Source organism: Carassius auratus, unplaced genomic scaffold, assembly GCF_003368295.1.
Source record: "Carassius auratus strain Wakin unplaced genomic scaffold, ASM336829v1 scaf_tig00214077, whole genome shotgun sequence".
In the NCBI taxonomy this organism is placed as follows: Eukaryota; Metazoa; Chordata; class Actinopteri; order Cypriniformes; family Cyprinidae; genus Carassius; species Carassius auratus.
Window position 1 is genome coordinate 733,847 of NW_020527513.1, and position 17,667 is coordinate 751,513.

General features: G+C 37.7%; 1 protein-coding gene across 6 annotated transcripts in view; it reads left to right on the forward strand.

The window, feature by feature from the left end:
* The window catches only part of LOC113091123 (probable phospholipid-transporting ATPase IA), a 112,327-nt gene that overhangs the window by 74,557 nt on the left and 20,103 nt on the right, over window positions 1-17,667 (forward strand). For all 6 annotated transcript variants that reach the window (XM_026256558.1, XM_026256560.1, XM_026256562.1 and 3 more), the window contains 4 exons: window positions 2,251-2,434; window positions 6,321-6,431; window positions 13,167-13,241; window positions 14,690-14,812. In XM_026256558.1, the coding sequence (XP_026112343.1) occupies window positions 2,251-2,434; window positions 6,321-6,431; window positions 13,167-13,241; window positions 14,690-14,812 (493 nt within the window). The remainder of the gene's footprint in view (window positions 1-2,250; window positions 2,435-6,320; window positions 6,432-13,166; window positions 13,242-14,689; window positions 14,813-17,667) is intronic.

Consider the following 17,667-nt stretch of genomic DNA (forward strand, 5'->3'; position numbering starts at 1 on the left):
CGCCATCATTGGACATTTTTCTGCACTTTGTAAAAACATCAAGTGACTGGCAGACAATTACAGGGAAATGCGGCTGTGCTGTTTAAAGACCAAATTACCTTCACTTTAGGTCACAACCTACCCAATAAACATAATTATACTAGCTCTCAAAGCAGTAATTTACTAATGAGTGTTATTTTTTATAAAAGATAGATTGTAGTAAGAATGTCTGTCAGTTATAAAAGAAGTCAAACTGTGTGTTAGCAGACTAGAATGAACCATTCCAAAAAATCCTACACAGCGAAAGAAACATGTGAGGAAGCAATTGAGCGTGACAAGGAACTGCCAAAAATCAGTGTCAATTTCCAGAAACAACGCACACCACAGGTGCCATAGCCATTATGCAATGCTTGATGTAATCAATTCAATCTGCTTTCGCTCACTAAACACACACACACACATATGAACAGCCACACGGCGTCCTGAGAAGAACAGATTTGTGCCTGCAGATGAATAAATGTTAAACTGACTCTAGTGGTCTCCTGCTGTATCGGCAGCAATCTCCGGTTCACTGGAGAGCCTTACATCACCCTACGTTTATTTCTTACAGGATGACCTGTGAACGTTAAACCCCGGAGGAGCTTTTCTAGCCAAAAACAAGACCTTAATTTAATTTACTGACACGGATGATGCAGTACTATAATGTGCTGCAAAATGTTTTTTTTTTTAATAAAGGTCAGGGATCCTGGGCTCAGGTTGGGCTTCATCAGGAACACAGGTTTGCCCAGTTTGGGTATCTGTATGTTGGTTTGCCATGCTAATGAAAAAACATGGAATTTTTTGTTGTAAATAGATACATATTTCAATTTTTCTTGATTTTTTTTTTTTTTCTGAATTGGTCTGATTTTGATATTTTTAAACGTGTATATATACTCTGTACTCACAATTAGTTAATAAGACATATACTTTTATTCAGCATGGATGCATTAAAACAATAAAAACTACAGTTAAGACTTTTACGAAAAATACGGTAATGTAAATCCTGTGTTTATGAACTTTGATTCACTTTTATTCATAAAAGAATCCTGAAAATGTATAATTTCCACAAAAGCAGCACAACTGTTTTTAACATTAATTATAAGAAGAAATATTTAAGCATGTTTTTTTTTTTCTCTTCAGGAAAAAAAAAAAAAGAAAAGAAACGTAAATGTTGTTTATCTAAAGTCATTTTTGCTTATTATTATGGCTGACCATCAAAGGTCAGCAGCAAAGATACTGGTTAATAAAATTGAATTATATACATAAAGCATATTTGTGTTATCTAATTTTGTTTTAAATTAAAAAGTATTGCGTTACTTTTTTTTACTAGTTCTTTTTTTTGTTTGTTTGTTTTTTTTTGCTTTATTTACATAAGACAGGGAACCAACAATGTAAGACATGTCCATTTAGACAACACAGAGTTTACTTTAAAGAAAAAAAAATACTCAAAAAAACAACAAGGAGCAAGGATGATACCAAAGTTGTAGTCGATGAAGACATTATACAGAAGAAAAAAGAAAATATTAATGTAATAGATATTTTGACAGTGAAGCATAACTTTTCAGAATTTCTATGAAGTTTTTTGAAGCATTTGAAGCTCCGAATCGTTTAAATTTTTTTTCATTTACAAGTATGGATATGATATTTACCCGTTACTTTACTAGTTACTTGCAAAAAGTAATCTGATTACTGTAATGCGTTACCCCCAACACTGATTAGATTTCTGTAGGATTATGTGACACTGAAGACTGGGTAAACTACTGCTGAAAATTAAGCTTTGCCATCACAGGAATACATCACATTTAAAAATGCATACATTAAAAAAAAAAAAAAAAAAAACATTTAGCTAGATGTTGTTGTTTTATTTGCTTTGGAAAGACACAATCATGGGAAAGTTTGGAGTCCTCTTTTAACCTCTCTTTTTGAAGAGACAAATTCATCATCTGAAGTTGAGATGTAACCACAGCTGTTGAGGTCACAACAGACGGCCAAGAAATCAAATGGTTGTCAACACTAGTAATTGGCAACATGAAAAATAGCCTCAGATCCCTCTGTAAAGGCGCCACTGCAAATCCACAATTATGTTGTAAATCCCTAATCTCTATCCTTGTGGAAAGAAATAAAATGTCAGTTTCAACCGTAGAGAAACTTTAAAACAAATGTTACAACAATGTTCCACATCAAAGCAGATATTTACTTGTTTTTGATTAATTCAGTATTTTCTTTTTTCAGGGTTTCACCTCTGCAGAAGTCTGAGGTGGTTGAGATGGTGAAAAAACAGGTGAAAGTGATCACACTGGCCATTGGTGATGGAGCCAATGATGTGGGCATGATCCAGACCGCCCATGTGGGTGTTGGCATCTCTGGCAATGAAGGACTGCAGGCTGCCAACTCATCAGACTACTCTATTGCGCAGGTGAGAAACCATCAAATTACACATGCCTGCAGGAAGAAAGAAGTCGTCTGTTTTCAATTGTGAATAAATTAAATACTTGAATTTGTCAATAATAATGACATAATGAAATTTAAATTAATTAAAATTTTTAGATTATTATAGAAATAAAATGTAATATCTGCTTCTAAACCTGAAGCACATATCAGTTCCCAATATAAAATAACACTTTTGTCTTGTGTCACTACAGTGTGACTCCCAGAAAATGAATCTGGTTGTAGATTATATATCTAGGGTGAAGGGTTAAAGCCCATGGCTCATAGATTCTGCAGTCTGAGATCGCGAAGCGGATCGGTCAGGTCCGTTTACATAGCTGGAGTGTTTGCTTACTCAAACCCCTGCTGACGGTGAAACGGGACCTGTTCCTCTTATGTAAACTTAATTAAGAAGATGTTTTGTAAATTACCGATTTTGTTACAGCATAATCTTCATTGTGCGCTTAACAAAAGAAGAGCTCAAGTGTCACCGATCGCTGTCAACAACGCTCTCCATTTCTGTCCCAAGTTTCATTTAATGTTTTGTGTAGTTCGTGGAAACATCCCTCTTCACACTTGTTTTTCTATAATGCCCCAAGCAGTCTCTTCACTGGCCTCATGCATCAGATTACCCAAGAAAGCATCTGCTCTTTTCTTTAGTGCCCTCATCATATTGTATTTGGAGGCGAGTGGAGGTGGTAGGGAATGCAGGCAGGTTCATAGAAATTTGCCTCAAACTGCCTTCCAGCAAAATGCCTTGTATGATATGTTCTGGATCAGAAAGCAAACTTCAGTATGTAGTACCATCAGCTAGTATGCATTAATCATCTTGGACTAGAGTCATGATGTTTTGCACTATAAGGCTTTTCACAATGCTGCTTCTCATCAACTGTTAAACTAGATGAAGATCTTAAATGTACTGTATGGTGTCATATAGAGTTTAAGTGTATATGTGTGTAAATATTAGCCATAGAAATAATTTCACCAAATTATATTTATCTTATTATTATTTCATATATTAGGCTTTACAGGGTTAAATCATACTCTTACAAAAAATATGAAATGAGGGTATAATAGATATATTTTTAGGTTAGTTATTAATTATATATTTAATTCTACTTTAATATGTATTACTATTGGTAGCAGATGTTGTGTCTGTATATATCTGACCCATGTGCTGCCCAAGTGTGAAATTAATTTAAAGCTAATCTCCCAACAGCACAGGGCTTTCACAGACTGCACCATCTCAGCTGTGTTCATTTGTGTTAAACCCAAGGTCTTTTAATTTAGTTTGGGGCCTGTTTTAGAGATTTTATTAAATTGTTTACCTGAAAGGATAAATCAGTATACGGGAACGCTGCTGTTCTTCAGCCCTACACAAGGTCCTCCACTGATCAGCAGACTTTAAGACAGGTACTCCACATCTAGACTCCACTGAAGTCTGTCTGTCATCACCGCACACTCCTCACATCCAAAGGTCAAACAGCCCTTGAGCCCCTCAAAGGCCCTCCATACCCCTTACATCCCACCCTGATGTTCCTGCCTTCACAGGAGTGATTCGCTGTTTGTTTTAGAGGAATAATGTTTATAACACTGTCACATTCAGGATGCTCTTAATAGGAAATAAAACATGGCATCTCCAGATCATTGTGATGGAACTGCTGCCGCCTCCTAATTATCATCAACACCTCCGTCCTTTTAAATGCCGCCCTTCACCAGGTTCCCAAGTAATTTTGTTCATTTTAGCAAAATGTAATTGAAATGTTACGTGTTACTTCCCTAACACATCTACTGCTTATGCAAACGTTGATCACACTACAAACATAACAAAACTCTAATGCTATAAGAAACAGAAAAGATTTCATGCATTATTTACCTGGGTCCGTAGCCTATGATTAGCTCACCTCAACACTTATCTGACAAGTCTTCGGGCTTGAGTGGTTCATTCATCACGTGACAGCCCCATAAACTAAACCTATGCTGTCTGAGCCGGAAAGAGAATTGATTAGTATATCTTTCGAGTCTTTCGAATCATTCGTTCTTTTGTCACGTGATGTGATCGCATTGGATTGAGAAATTAATTTCCTTACAAACGGGTGCATTGTTATTATTATTATTATTATTATTACTTAGTATTATTTGATGATGCGTTTCTGGTCGCAAATTGTTTTGCTTTTTATCTCTTACGGTTTATAAATGTGAATTTCTGTCATGATGGTTCTTTTCCATAACACTGAATGTTGTAACAAAGGTAATAAAGAGTTGGTATTTATTAAGTCTCTTTCTGGCTCAGACTTCATAGGTTAAAGCTTATGAGTCTTTCATTTGATGAGCAAAGACTCGAAAAACCCGAAGACTCGATAGATGAACTAATCAATTCTCTTTCCGGCTCAAGACTGCGTTGGTTAAGTATGGAGCTCTCACTTGATGAACAAAGACTCAAAAAACCCGAAGACTCGAAACAGCATAGCTAATTTCAGTACAGAACCCATAGGAAGTTGCAAATGCGTGACGGAATCACTCACCGAGGTGACACGTTTGTCTCGAGTCATGTTAAAGATTCGTTCAAAATGAACGAATCAATCAACGACTGACCACTACTTCCTTCACAATTCCCCAGCACAATGAGGACACCAGATTCACCCATTTGTTTTGGACACTCAATCCTCTTTGGACACCTTATTCCCCATTTTGGACATTTTTTTTTTTCTTTTTTTTCTGGTAAATAAAAGGCCATACCCACTGTGTCTGTCGTTTGCTCCTCCTGCCACAATCATCCTTTCAGTTTTGCTGAATCATATTTATTTCAGAGGCCATATAAATGGGTTACAGTGAAACAAACAAACTTTATCTGTTACACTTTGTACTAATAACATGTAAGGTCATGTCAGTTGTTTTATCTTTAGTTTTTTTTTTTTTTTTGATAAACTGTTTAAATAAACAGTTTTGTCTATCCATATAAATTTATTGTCAGTATCCTGAATTTGATCTGGATAAACACTTTCATCAGCATTTTGGGGCTTATTTACTGAGCGAAGCACTCCTCTGTTTACATTTTGATGTCTAAGAAAACACAATTTTATGAATTATCATCATATTGTTGTGTGTGTGTGAAATCACTCAGTGTTCACTCTGTCCACCTAAGCATTGTGCTGTGAAGCTTTTGGCACTGACCCTGCTTTTTGGCATGTAGTGTGCTGAACTCAGCAGAAAATATGGTGAAAATGTTTAGTAAATATATTAATCAACTCAATCCTTTGCAATATACACATGTATGAAGCAGCATAATAAACTGGAGGGAACTACTCATCGATTGTTTGAAAAAGACATCTGTCTGACGATGAAAGTTAAACACACAGTGACAGCAACACAAACAGCACTTTATATTCAGTAAATCTGACAGAATCCAGATGACTTAAGCAGTTTATATCTACAATTTGGATGTTAGGTTCTGTTTGGAGTATATTAAGTACAATTTGGATGAATTATTATTTTCTTCATTATTTTTCATGACAATCTGGTTTATTCTTATTCTTAGTGGCCAGCTGATAAACTTTTCATAATATAAGGCCATTATTAAAAGCAGAATGTAATGTACTAAGCAAAAAAATTACTTTCTTTTCTTTGTACAACTGCAAAAAGTTTTCTCACTTTGCTTTTCAACAAAATAAGACCGATTGTAGCTGGAATTCTCAGGAATATGGGGTAGACAGTGTCTGTCTTGTCTCTGCAACTCCATTCTTCCTGTTGCTCAGCATGGATAAGATTGTCTCTGTTTTCAAATCCAAAACTGCTTTTTTGTTGGCTGGGGAACTGTAGATCTTGTGTAAATAGGCCTTAATGAACTTATCTCTGTCCTCCCTTCTCTCTCACAGTTCAAGTACTTGAAGAATCTTCTGTTGGTACATGGAGCTTGGAATTACAACCGTGTTGCCAAGTGCATCCTGTATTGCTTCTACAAGAACATTGTGCTTTATATTATTGAGGTAAGAAAGTCAGTGCATGCAATATTAAAAAATATATATATTTTCACCCAAAAATTACATTTTTGTCATTCACTCACTCTTGTGTCTTATCAAAACTCATGGGACATACAGAATGGATGACCGCACCCAAGCCTGTTATTGCATTAACCATTAATGTCCTTTTCAAGGAGATTGAATGACCACTCTTTAATGAAATTAACTGGCATTGCATGCATGTCGGTAGCGGGAGTCTCCATCCTGCTTTAGGAATGCAGGTCTGTCCATGTGAAGGCCACAGGCCATCCATCTGTGATGGGATTTGACAGTTTCCAGACCTGGTGCTGATAGCCGGTTCAGAGACCTGAACTGACAAGTTAAAGGGCTGCTATCAGCACCAGCTTTATCATGAGGGGCGTTTGGCCATTTTGATCTGCAACACACATGGTTTAGGAGACGTTACACCTTGGGGACAAGCTTTAGGTTCCCTCAAGAGCTGAAAGAAGAGTTAGCAGCAGATTAATGGTCTGAAAGCAACATTAGTCCATTTAAGTCTCTTTTGTTTAATGTCTCTGAAATCCATGAAATGGACCTTTGGTCACGCCAGCCTTGTGCTAGTATGTGTTTAGGGCTACAGTAGAACAAAATATAAAGCGTGTTTCCAAATTTAAACATATGTTAAATATTCCAGTGATGTTTTGATTTGCATGTTCGTAAATCGGAATTATGATATAATTTTGGTTTAAAATGGAATTTCATATTTCTTTCTCTTTTTCACTTTCCGACAAAGACAAGAACACTTTTAATCTCTAATGCATCCAATGCAAGAACATTAGCTTCGTAATTGATGTTTTATCCATGCTTTATTCATTTTATCTCTCTTGTGTAAAATGTTCCTTCTATATGCAGCTCACTACAATTTAAAACAGACCAAACACCAGTATTCATGAGCTGTACAACCCCAGTAGAAACACGAGCACTTCAAAAATCCATCTTTTCCCCGTCGGCCCTCTTGATCTTGTGTGCCACTTGACCTATGCACCCTTTTTCCCTTCATCTTGATTTTGTTTTATGTGCTGTGCTAAATCTCTGAAAAGCGCCTTAGATTTCACTCTGTTGGCATCCAGTGCTGCTATAGATTGTGAGAACAAGGATGAGGAGATGAATCAGGACTTCAGATGACCGTTGTTTTCTTTTGCCCTCACTGAATGATAAAGCAATGTATAGTTTGAATGAGTTCAGCCCATTTTCATGTATATTTCCTGTTTACATGCTAATGTGCTGTTTAGATATGGGAAGCTGCTGTGGTTGTGTACATAAATATAGTGAAATCATGAAGATTTTTTTCCTCAATTTGAAAATTCAGTGGATTAAATCAGTGAGAATCTTAGAGCCATGTAGCTGTGAGCAGTTATTGCTCAATGAATTTGATATTTCAAACATTTTCGGTGCTAGTCGTGTTGGGTGGCTTTCATGTATTTTTCTTTTGGCTTTTGCTGTGGGGTTGTCGTATTTTGTTCCACAGTGAAAGTTCCCCTTCAACACAAACATTTCTAACTGTGATCACATTTCACACTTTCTCATCAATCTAGAAACAAGCATCGGTTTCCTTTTTTTTTCCGTTTTATTTTGCATAAGAGGCGGCACTGGAACAACTACATCCAGAAAATGGCCTTACCCGAACACGCCCTCCAAATATTTCCAGCCACATTTCATTTCGTCTTTTTCTCTTTAAATTCTCCTTTTGAATCTCCAAAAGAACTGAAAAGCACCCAGCGCACCCCAGCTCCTAGAGCTGAATGTATCTCCTCCTCAGCCCATCTTTTGTTATGAGCAGAAAATGTATTCCCCCTCTCCATTAGGGGCCTTTCGAATAGAATAGGGCAAGGCTTTACTGTTTCCTTGCCTCACACCAAAAGCACCTCTGTTTTGTAAGAGCTTGACATTCAAGACATTTGTTTCCCAAGGGTCTGTTAAAGGAAAACATTTGTCGCCTTAATAGGTTTACCTTTGAGTCCGTGAAGGCTTTTCTTCATCTCATTTTTCCAGACATTAACCTCAAGGAAGTGGAATAAGGATGTTCGTAGCCATCTGCTCCCTTTGAAGAGTGTTCAGTCTTTTCAAATCAGTTACTTGGCTTCATCTGAAGTTAATATTCTTTCTAAGAAGGCAGCTGCCTGTATAGACCGCAGCCTTAGAATGGTTTCTGTTGTTTCAGACTATTGTTTCCAACTGTAAACACATAGCACATGATCTTCCATACATTGTCAGACAAATAAGTTTGGGTTAACCTACAGTAAACATTTGTCATGTTGGTTTGTTTAGTCCTTGGTTTGTGGTCTTGCATTCTTTCAGCATGAGCAAAAATGAAACGGGGTTGGAGAAAAAAAACTTTTCAGAAACTTGGTTGGATTAGCTGCTTTGAGACATGCAAAAAGCCATTCTTACAACCAAATTACTGTGCTTGCTGTCATTATCCTGCTGGGCTCTTGAGAGCTTGATTGACAGCTCTTCAGCAGGCACCAGAAGGGCTGACGGACAAGTAGCATTTCTGAGGTAATTACAAGGGCCTCATTCAAACAGAGCAGCAGTTTTAGAGAAAGACTGCAGGCCTGAGTGGAAGCCCTGGGCCCTGCAGTCTCACTGGTGCCATCGTTGTGAAACATCCAACTGGTTCTTTCGGTTCTTCTGTCACTCACACTTGCAATTCAGTGGCCCTTTCTCATCGTCTTGCCAGCATTTTTTTTGTTTTATGCTACTGGTGAACATTTTAGAGTTGGAAAGATTTCTTGGAATGTTTGGAATGAAACCTCTTGTGCTCACCAAGACTGCATTAAGAACTCTGTGGAATAATATTTTACATTTTTATATATTTTTTTTAAATGTCATTTATTTCTTCAGTGTCACATCTTCAGGTCAATTGCAATGAACTGTATATCCTTTTTTTACTTTGAAAAGTTATTTAATTTTGATGTCTTTTATAATATACATATTTATATATTTGGGTGACCTACTGATCTAGAGCCCTACTATTAAGGGGGTCAAGCTGTTTTTTATGATATAGTAGCTAGTTTATTGCCATTCCAAGGTCAGCCAGATCCCTCCAGTTGGTCCAGCTGCTCAACCACCTAAACCAGCTTGGACAATGTTCCAGAACACAGCTAAGCCAGTTTTGGCTGGATTCTCAAGCAGAGACATGGAGCAAAGTGGTGCCATCTTTCTTTTTTCTTTTCCCTTCGGGTTCTTCCTACCCATCATGGAGACCGAGAATGGGTTGAGAAAAATACGCTGAGACCCCCTCAGGATGAGTCTCATGGGGACACATGTTCTCTCTCTCTCTCTCTCTCTCTCTCTCTCTCTCTCTCTCTCTCTCTCTCTCTCTCTGTCTGTCTCTCCCACTCACACACACACACACTCCTCGCTTTTTCAGATTGTGCAGCAGAGGGTAGAGGGCAGTCACACCTCCACGCCGAATGGCTCTGAATAAGCCAGAAGAGGAGAAGAAAGAGAGAGCCCTCCACACTATGTCCTCGGCCCCTAATGAGTAAATCAATGAATCTGTCTCATTGATGGAAGCAGGAGAGAGGGGTACTCACAGGCCAAAACGCTCTCTCATATGCATGTACTGCTGCTCATGAATGGAGGCTTTATTTTGACTTAGCACAACAATATCCTGCAGCCTTTAGCCCCTGAATGAGGCAGACTCGCATTAATTCAGCTCTCTGACCCACCTGTTTGACTACCAGCATGCCTCTGGCCATGGCTATTTGGATTTTCATGTGGCTTTTGATCAAATTGTTGTCATGAGGGAATTTGTTTGCGAGGAGGAAAACAACATAACGTGATGAAATATTTGTAATTTATTCGCGTTTGTGTGTACGAATGGGTTTCAGAAGCAGCAGATCTCTTTTAAAAACAAAATCATGGTAGAATGCACCTGATGGAAAGGAAAATGTGAGTTGGAATGGATGGGCGTGGCCGTGGGGGTCACTTCTCCTCTCTTCTTTTCTCTCTCTTTTTCTATAGCGATGCCGGAGGGGAGGGGTGACAGACATTTGTTTTGGGAACATTTTTACGCATTGGCTCACTCTATTGAAAGAGAGAGGCTGGTGGATGTGCTCTGTGTTTGTGAGGACTGGCGGGGGCCACAGTTGGAGAGGGTTCTGTCAAAACCCCCAAAATTTGTAGCAGTTCACGCTTTCATAATGGAGTTAAATGAAGCGAGGAAATGTCCGCCTGGCTGCAGCACTGCACAGTAACGTGGTGTCTGCTCAAACGTCGAGCCTCTCACACACACGTACTGAAGAATGTTTGGTCCTCTCAGGTTCACAATTACTGTAGTCTAAAATACAACGGAGAAGCTCACCGCATTTAAGGCTAGCAAAAATTGAACCGTGCTGCTTGTGTTCTGAACTTTGACTCAAGCATTTCTTATTCATTTAAAGATAAATTGGTTCATAATTTACTCATAAATTCCTGATATTATTCCAAACCTGTTTGTTTTCTTTTTTTATAGACCAAAATCAAATGTGATGATGTTTGGTTGTATGTTCACACTGCTTTTTTCAATACAATATAAGTGAATGGTGACCAGGGTCTCACAAGTTCCAAAAATTAGAAAAAGCACCATAAAAGTATCATAAAATTCCTCCAAATGACTGTAATAAATAGTGTTCTCTTTAAAGAGTCCTGAAAAAGGAGCATATTAGAATGATTTCTGAAGGATCATGTTACACTGAAGACTGAAGTAATGATGCTGAAATATTACAATAGAAAACATATTTTTATACATAGAATTTATATATTTAATATTACTGTTTAAAGAAAAAGAAAAATCTCACCGTCTCTAACTTTTGAACAGTATAGATTGCAAATTGGTATTAAATTACATAATTTGGGGGAAACTATTTAAAATTTTGGAGTCATACAACCCTTTTCTCATTTTCCCATCCCATTTTTGCCCATTACTGTCAACCCCCACCCCCCCCTTACAGCTGCTGTCTGATATGATCACATTTTTCAGGTTTCTAGACGACTATGACAGAGTTGTGTGCCAGAGTAGTCAAACTAATAAGATATATTAAGTGATGGACTCCATCTCCATGGCATATACACTCCATACACATTATTCTCTCTTCTCCTTTACATTTGTGATCTTTTCCCTGGTTCCACTCTTAAGCAATAACTCACATCTTTCAGTTCTTTAAATTGTTAAATCTAGTCCTTTTGCACTGAACCGGCGTTTTGTTTTTGTTTTTTGGTACAGTCTCCAACTTATTTTGAAGTCAAGGCTGAAGTCATGGGAACTGTTGAAGTCTCTCTCTCTCTCTCTCTCTCTCTCTCTCTCTCTCTCTCTCACCTCCAGCACAAACACCTTTCCTCTCTCATTCCCACCTGGTTGTCTGCCGAGTAATAATGTGTTAAGCCAAGGTTATGGCTTCGCATGACAAGATAGTGGGGCTTCTCTAGTATGTTTAGATGTTTTGAAAACCTTGGCAGTATATGTAGTATATGTTTCCTAAAGCAGGGCTTAACTGTTTTTATGTGTCTCTTCTCACAGCTGTTCTTATTGATTAGTGGACTATTATTCTTTTTATCAAAATGCACTATAATCTAAAACTGTGGCTTTTAGCGGCTGGGCAGGTCATTTAAAAAAAAAAACATTTCCATTATCTTAAAACAAAATAAAAATACTTTAAAAATACTTTAAAAATACTATTTATATATATATATATATATATATATATATATATATATAATATAATATATATATATAATATATAATATATATATATATATATATATATATATATATATATATATATATATATAATTTTTTTTTTTTTTTTTTTTTTTTTTAGGTTATTTGTACTTGAGTTGTTTGTTTGAGTAGGTTGTTTGTTTATTGTTTTTTTTATGTATCATCACTAAAATATCAAAATGTTATGTTTTTATAATAATTTATTTATTTATTTAAATACATTGAATTAAAAATTGTATTATACATTTTCTGCATGTTTGCTTGCTAATTGTTTTGTAACGGAAGAATAGTATTATATCATTAAAAACGCACAACGGTAGAATTTTTAATTATGGTCTGACTTTTAGACCCCACTATGTATCTGAAAAAGTGAGCCAAATCTGGCTTCTTTATTCTCCAAGACTGATCTTGGAACAAACTCTTTGCAGTGATTCAGTGTATGAGACTGTAGAAAAGACTGATGGGGTCAGTTCACTGCCAGTTTAACGAGAGATCGCTCTCCCTCTGGTCATTTCAAGCACTGAGAGGCCCCACAGAAAACAACAGCCATCGATCAACCTAAATTAAAATCCGCTAGGAACCAGAGTTAAGCACACACAAAGTGGGGAATATATGATTAATGATAGCAATAGCATGCATTTACCTTTTAGTCACACATTTACCTTGTAATGATTATCATATGGCCCGTCATCACCCTTTTAATATGTTACCATTTCCTTTAGGACAACTTGGGAAGCAATTTTTTTTTTTTTTATTATCACTGCATCTCATTACATGTACTAAAAGACTGTTTTGTTTCTTGTTTTTGAATGATGATTTAATTTCATGTAATAGTTTAATTGTATTAATATTTATACATTTATAAATTTAAATTATTAATATATTTCAATTGTTTATTTTAATCATGTGTTTTACTTAATAGGGTCTAATGTTAAACTCTGTTTTAAATGATCACATGGATGAGTCGTTTACCGTTCCCTTGTCTTTTTGTCTTTCAGATCTGGTTTGCATTTGTGAATGGCTTCTCCGGTCAGATTCTGTTCGAGCGCTGGTGCATCGGCCTGTACAACGTGGTAAGAGTGTTTGCGTTCACACATCTGTCTGGGTGTGATTTACTCTCCCCTCTTCATTACTTTGAGAGGGAATGTGTTAGAATGCCTCCCCTGTTGAGCTCAGGCTAGAAACTCATTAGCCGCGGCACCCCAGACGGCTCCTTTACTGCAGCCCGTGTCAGCGCCATCCTGAAAAATCTCCCTCTTATTTATGACCGCTTGTCAGTCCTTATTCCCTCCGTGTCCAAACTATGTCCTGAATGTGCTGCAACAACAGACGCTCGTGCCTCAAAGAGCTGCGTTAAACAGGTCAGCCGTGGATGAGAAAGGGACAGGTTGAATCCAGACACATTTAAACACACACACACACACACGGCCGTTTGGGTTGAGTCCTGTGAACTGGGCTGCCTTAGGGCTTGGTGATAGAAATTGATGTTGTTAATTAACATGTTTTCAACAGGAAGGAAAGTTATTCGGGAAAAAAATGCTCCGGGTGGAGTACGTGTTTCCATTTTGCATAAACAACTGAAGAGACGCAGTAGGAAAAATGACTGAGCCACTCGACTCACTGATTATCCCCAGAAATGATTTCTTCACACCTGAACAAAGAATAAAAAATTGAACACTGCTTCCCATCAGCCCTGTATAATGGATAATTGGCATTGTGAGGCCAGTAATAACTCTGGCCTGGCACATTCTCTCTTTATCTGAGAGAGGATGGATTCCACCGTGCCAGAGGATGGATGCAACAGGCCGAAACAACCCCTGAATGGAAAAGCCCAGGAGACCGTTTCAGCCACAGACAGGCAACTTCAGCTGGGCCAGTGAGAGACACTTACGGCTGACCCCACTACCCTCTCTGGACCATAATACCACCCCTCTCGCTTTCAACAGCTGCTACACGAAGAAACGTTAGAGCACCGCAGAAAAACGAAAGCATCCAGCCGATCTGCTAACAAGCTGCAGGCAAAGTGACAGATGTTCTTTTGGAATGATTTCTGCAAACAGAGGGAGACTGCAAATATGATAAATGCTAGAAAGTTTCATGCTCACTGAGCTTCACCAAGCAAGCAAATGAAAACAGCAGACAAGGGGAACACGTCTGCTGCTCAGGCTAGGAAATAGTTTTCTTCACACTGCCATGTATTTTTAGGTATTGATTTATTTAAAGGCATCTGTTTTATTTATTTTTATTTTCTTTTCTTTAGTTTACGTAACAGTTTGTCATCTCGGTTAATCACGGAGTCATTTCTATAATGAGGACTAGGATAATATCTTGAAATAATATCTTTGGGAAAGACATTGCAGTGGGGCCCAAAAATCTATAAGTGAAGTCCTAGTACTAGTGCTTCTGTGTTGCATTTTTATAATTGAGAAATTTTTCAGTACACATTATATTATCTGCATAACAGTTTGACTTTCAGTTTAATTTTCTGTATTTTTTTTTTTTCATCTGTATGTTTATTCAGCTCTTCACTGCTTTGCCTCCTCTGACTCTGGGCATCTTCGAACGCTCCTGCAGGAAAGAGAACATGCTTAAATACCCTGAACTCTACAAAACCTCCCAGAATGCAATGGGCTTCAACACCAAGGTAAAAGCAAACATGCAGTTTAAATCTAAGTTTAGCTCAAACTCCCATCAGTGTTTGCACCGATGAGATGAACAGCCCACTGATTAAGGAATGATTTAAACAGCAGATGGAACATATTTATGAACTTAAAAATATGCAAAATTCTTAAAACTTATGCCATAAACTAGTTATTTAGTGAATTTCCGTTAATGATGATGAAGATGACCCTGTAGACAGGTCATGCGGAGTACACTTTTCTGACCTGTGTTTGGTGAAAAGTTTGGCACTCAGGCTGAAACCCCACTGAACAAACAGATCCTGTTCCAACTCTCTACATTGTAAAGATGCAGGTCAACAGCAGGACTTTGTTGGTATAGCCATCCATTAAACTGTCCCTCTCTGTCAGCCTTTCTGCTTATCTGAGATGTCTTTGAGTGTTCATCTCCTTTTTTAGAAGGTCATAAACTATTCCAGGTCAGTATGAATGTGAAGCTTTGTTCACAATGTCTTATATATATATATATATATATATATATATATGATAATCCTAATTTAGTCTTTTAAAAATTGAGCACATAAATTGAGTTTATAATGTATGGCTGTCTATGAAGAATAAATAAGGCAAAGGTTTTTGACTTTCCTACTTTTATGTACATTTACTTTAATAAAGCTGTGTGGTCTCCAGCTCCAGCGTGTCTGTGCTGGTGTCACCTCACAGCCCTGCTCCTGAGGCGGGGAGAGCCATTTACCACCACAATAGCCGCATTTCCACTGTCGGGCCAGTGCGAGCCAGGGCTTAAAGCGGGCCGGGCGGGGCTCATAGCCTCGGGCCAGTAGCACGAGGCCAGAATAGCGCAGGGTTTCCACAGTGGAGCTTGAAGCACCGCTGCACGTCACTAAAACACGCCCTTTACACGCCTCTCAGAACAACGTCATGTAACCTCATTATTTCACTATCAAAGAGAAGTTATCAGAAAACTAAGAAATAAGTCACTGGAACATGCGCGATCACAAAACAACATGATAAAAGCGGCAGTTTGTTTGCATGCTTTGTTATATATTCAAATTCAAAAGCATCGATGTTTTAACTGTAGAATAAGTGATACATTGATCATATTGATTTAATTTAAAAAGACTCAAAATTAATCACACATAAATACACTTATTTCTATTTTATTTATTTATTTTTAACGCTTATGAAAATAGCCTGCTTATTCAGACAAGTCTGTTTCTGTTTATTTGTAGCCTATACATCACATTAATAATGAATCATAATATCTCTATTTTTATAAAGGCTCCCGAACAAAAACATTATTATATTTTTATGATAGGCTATGTGGAGCTAAACTCTCGAGACGAGGCTTGTGACAGATAGTATAAGTTACTAAATAAGTACACGATTGTGATAGAGAATAAGAAGCTGACGTCTGATTTCTTCAAGCAGTCATATTTACCATGTTTCATGTTAATGCCCGCGTGCATGGTCTTTTTCATCACTTATAAATATTTCTGCCTTGTATTGTGATTATAATCCACATTGGATCAAGTTATTTCAAACACTCGCTGCTGACTGAAAGTGAGTTTTGAGCTCAACTTATTTAAAAAAGTGTTTAATGCTGGTGTTAAAGCTGTTATCTTTCTGAAATGATCCGCGCTGACGCTCTCTAGACACGGAGAAACTCCGCCTTTGTTCATAACTCCTCCTCTAGCCCCAGCTGGCACGCTTTGGCCCAAGGATTTCGTCGGGCCGAAAAAACCTGGCCGTTGGCCCCGAGGAAGCCCCGGCGAGGCACGATCAAGCCCCGGAAGTGACAGTGGAAACGCGACTGGCCCTGGCACGCACTAGCACGCCCGGTCCTAGCTCGATAGTGGAAACACGGCTACTGACACAGATTACAGACAACACAACCCCTGGGGTCAGGAGAGAGAGAGAGAGAGGGAAAGACCGATTTACTGGCCATTTGTAACACAAACACCTTCGTTTTTACAACAGAAGAGTTTCTGGATTGAAAAGGGTGAATTCTATATATTATTAGATATATCATCATAGGCAGCTTTCTGTTATTTTTCTATAATGAAATGATAATTGATAGATTTGCATGGAAACAAGGAAGCAAAGAAATAGTTAGTGGATGTGTGGAGAGGGAAGTCTGTGGAATGGAGTTGTCCAATTTGTGAATCAAAGATTCTTTTGAGTCCAAATGTAATTTTTTTTTCTCCATTATCTCAGGAATAGCAGTGTCTGATATATAAACTTATTGTACAAAACGTTTTTTATTGAATCAGTTAAACCAGTTCAAAACTATTTGTTTACAAATCAGTCTGAAATGGGCAGAGAAGTTCATTTTGCGTAGCGGCTACGCATTTTGACCTCAAAGTATGCTGGTACGATTTGTCACTCTGAACTACGCAAAAAAAACTCTTCCCTCCATCCTATTTATGTATTTTATTGATTATTGTACCAAAGTAAAAAATCTGACATGAAAATTGATGTTAGTATAGATGTTATTGGAGACATTACTGATTTTATTTGCTGATTGGACCAGCTGTACATGTGCTGCATCCCTGTTTCAGATTTATACACGTCATCTGTGTACAGAACAGACACTTTATTTGTGGAAGCAGAGAGTGAAAGATCATGCATTAGATGGGGGAGAAACAAAGAGTGTGAAATATTTAGGTCTTTACCCACCATGTCCCCCTTTCACATTTAATTACATAGCTTTGACACTAAAGTCTCCCTAATAACTAGAAAGCCCCGAGTAGACACCAGGATAGTGGTTATTACACTCATTTAACACACTGCAGCCTGTATCCCTCCCTTTTTCTGCCTCTTTCTCTCTTCTATTCTGTCCCTTTCTGGCTTTATCTGTTGC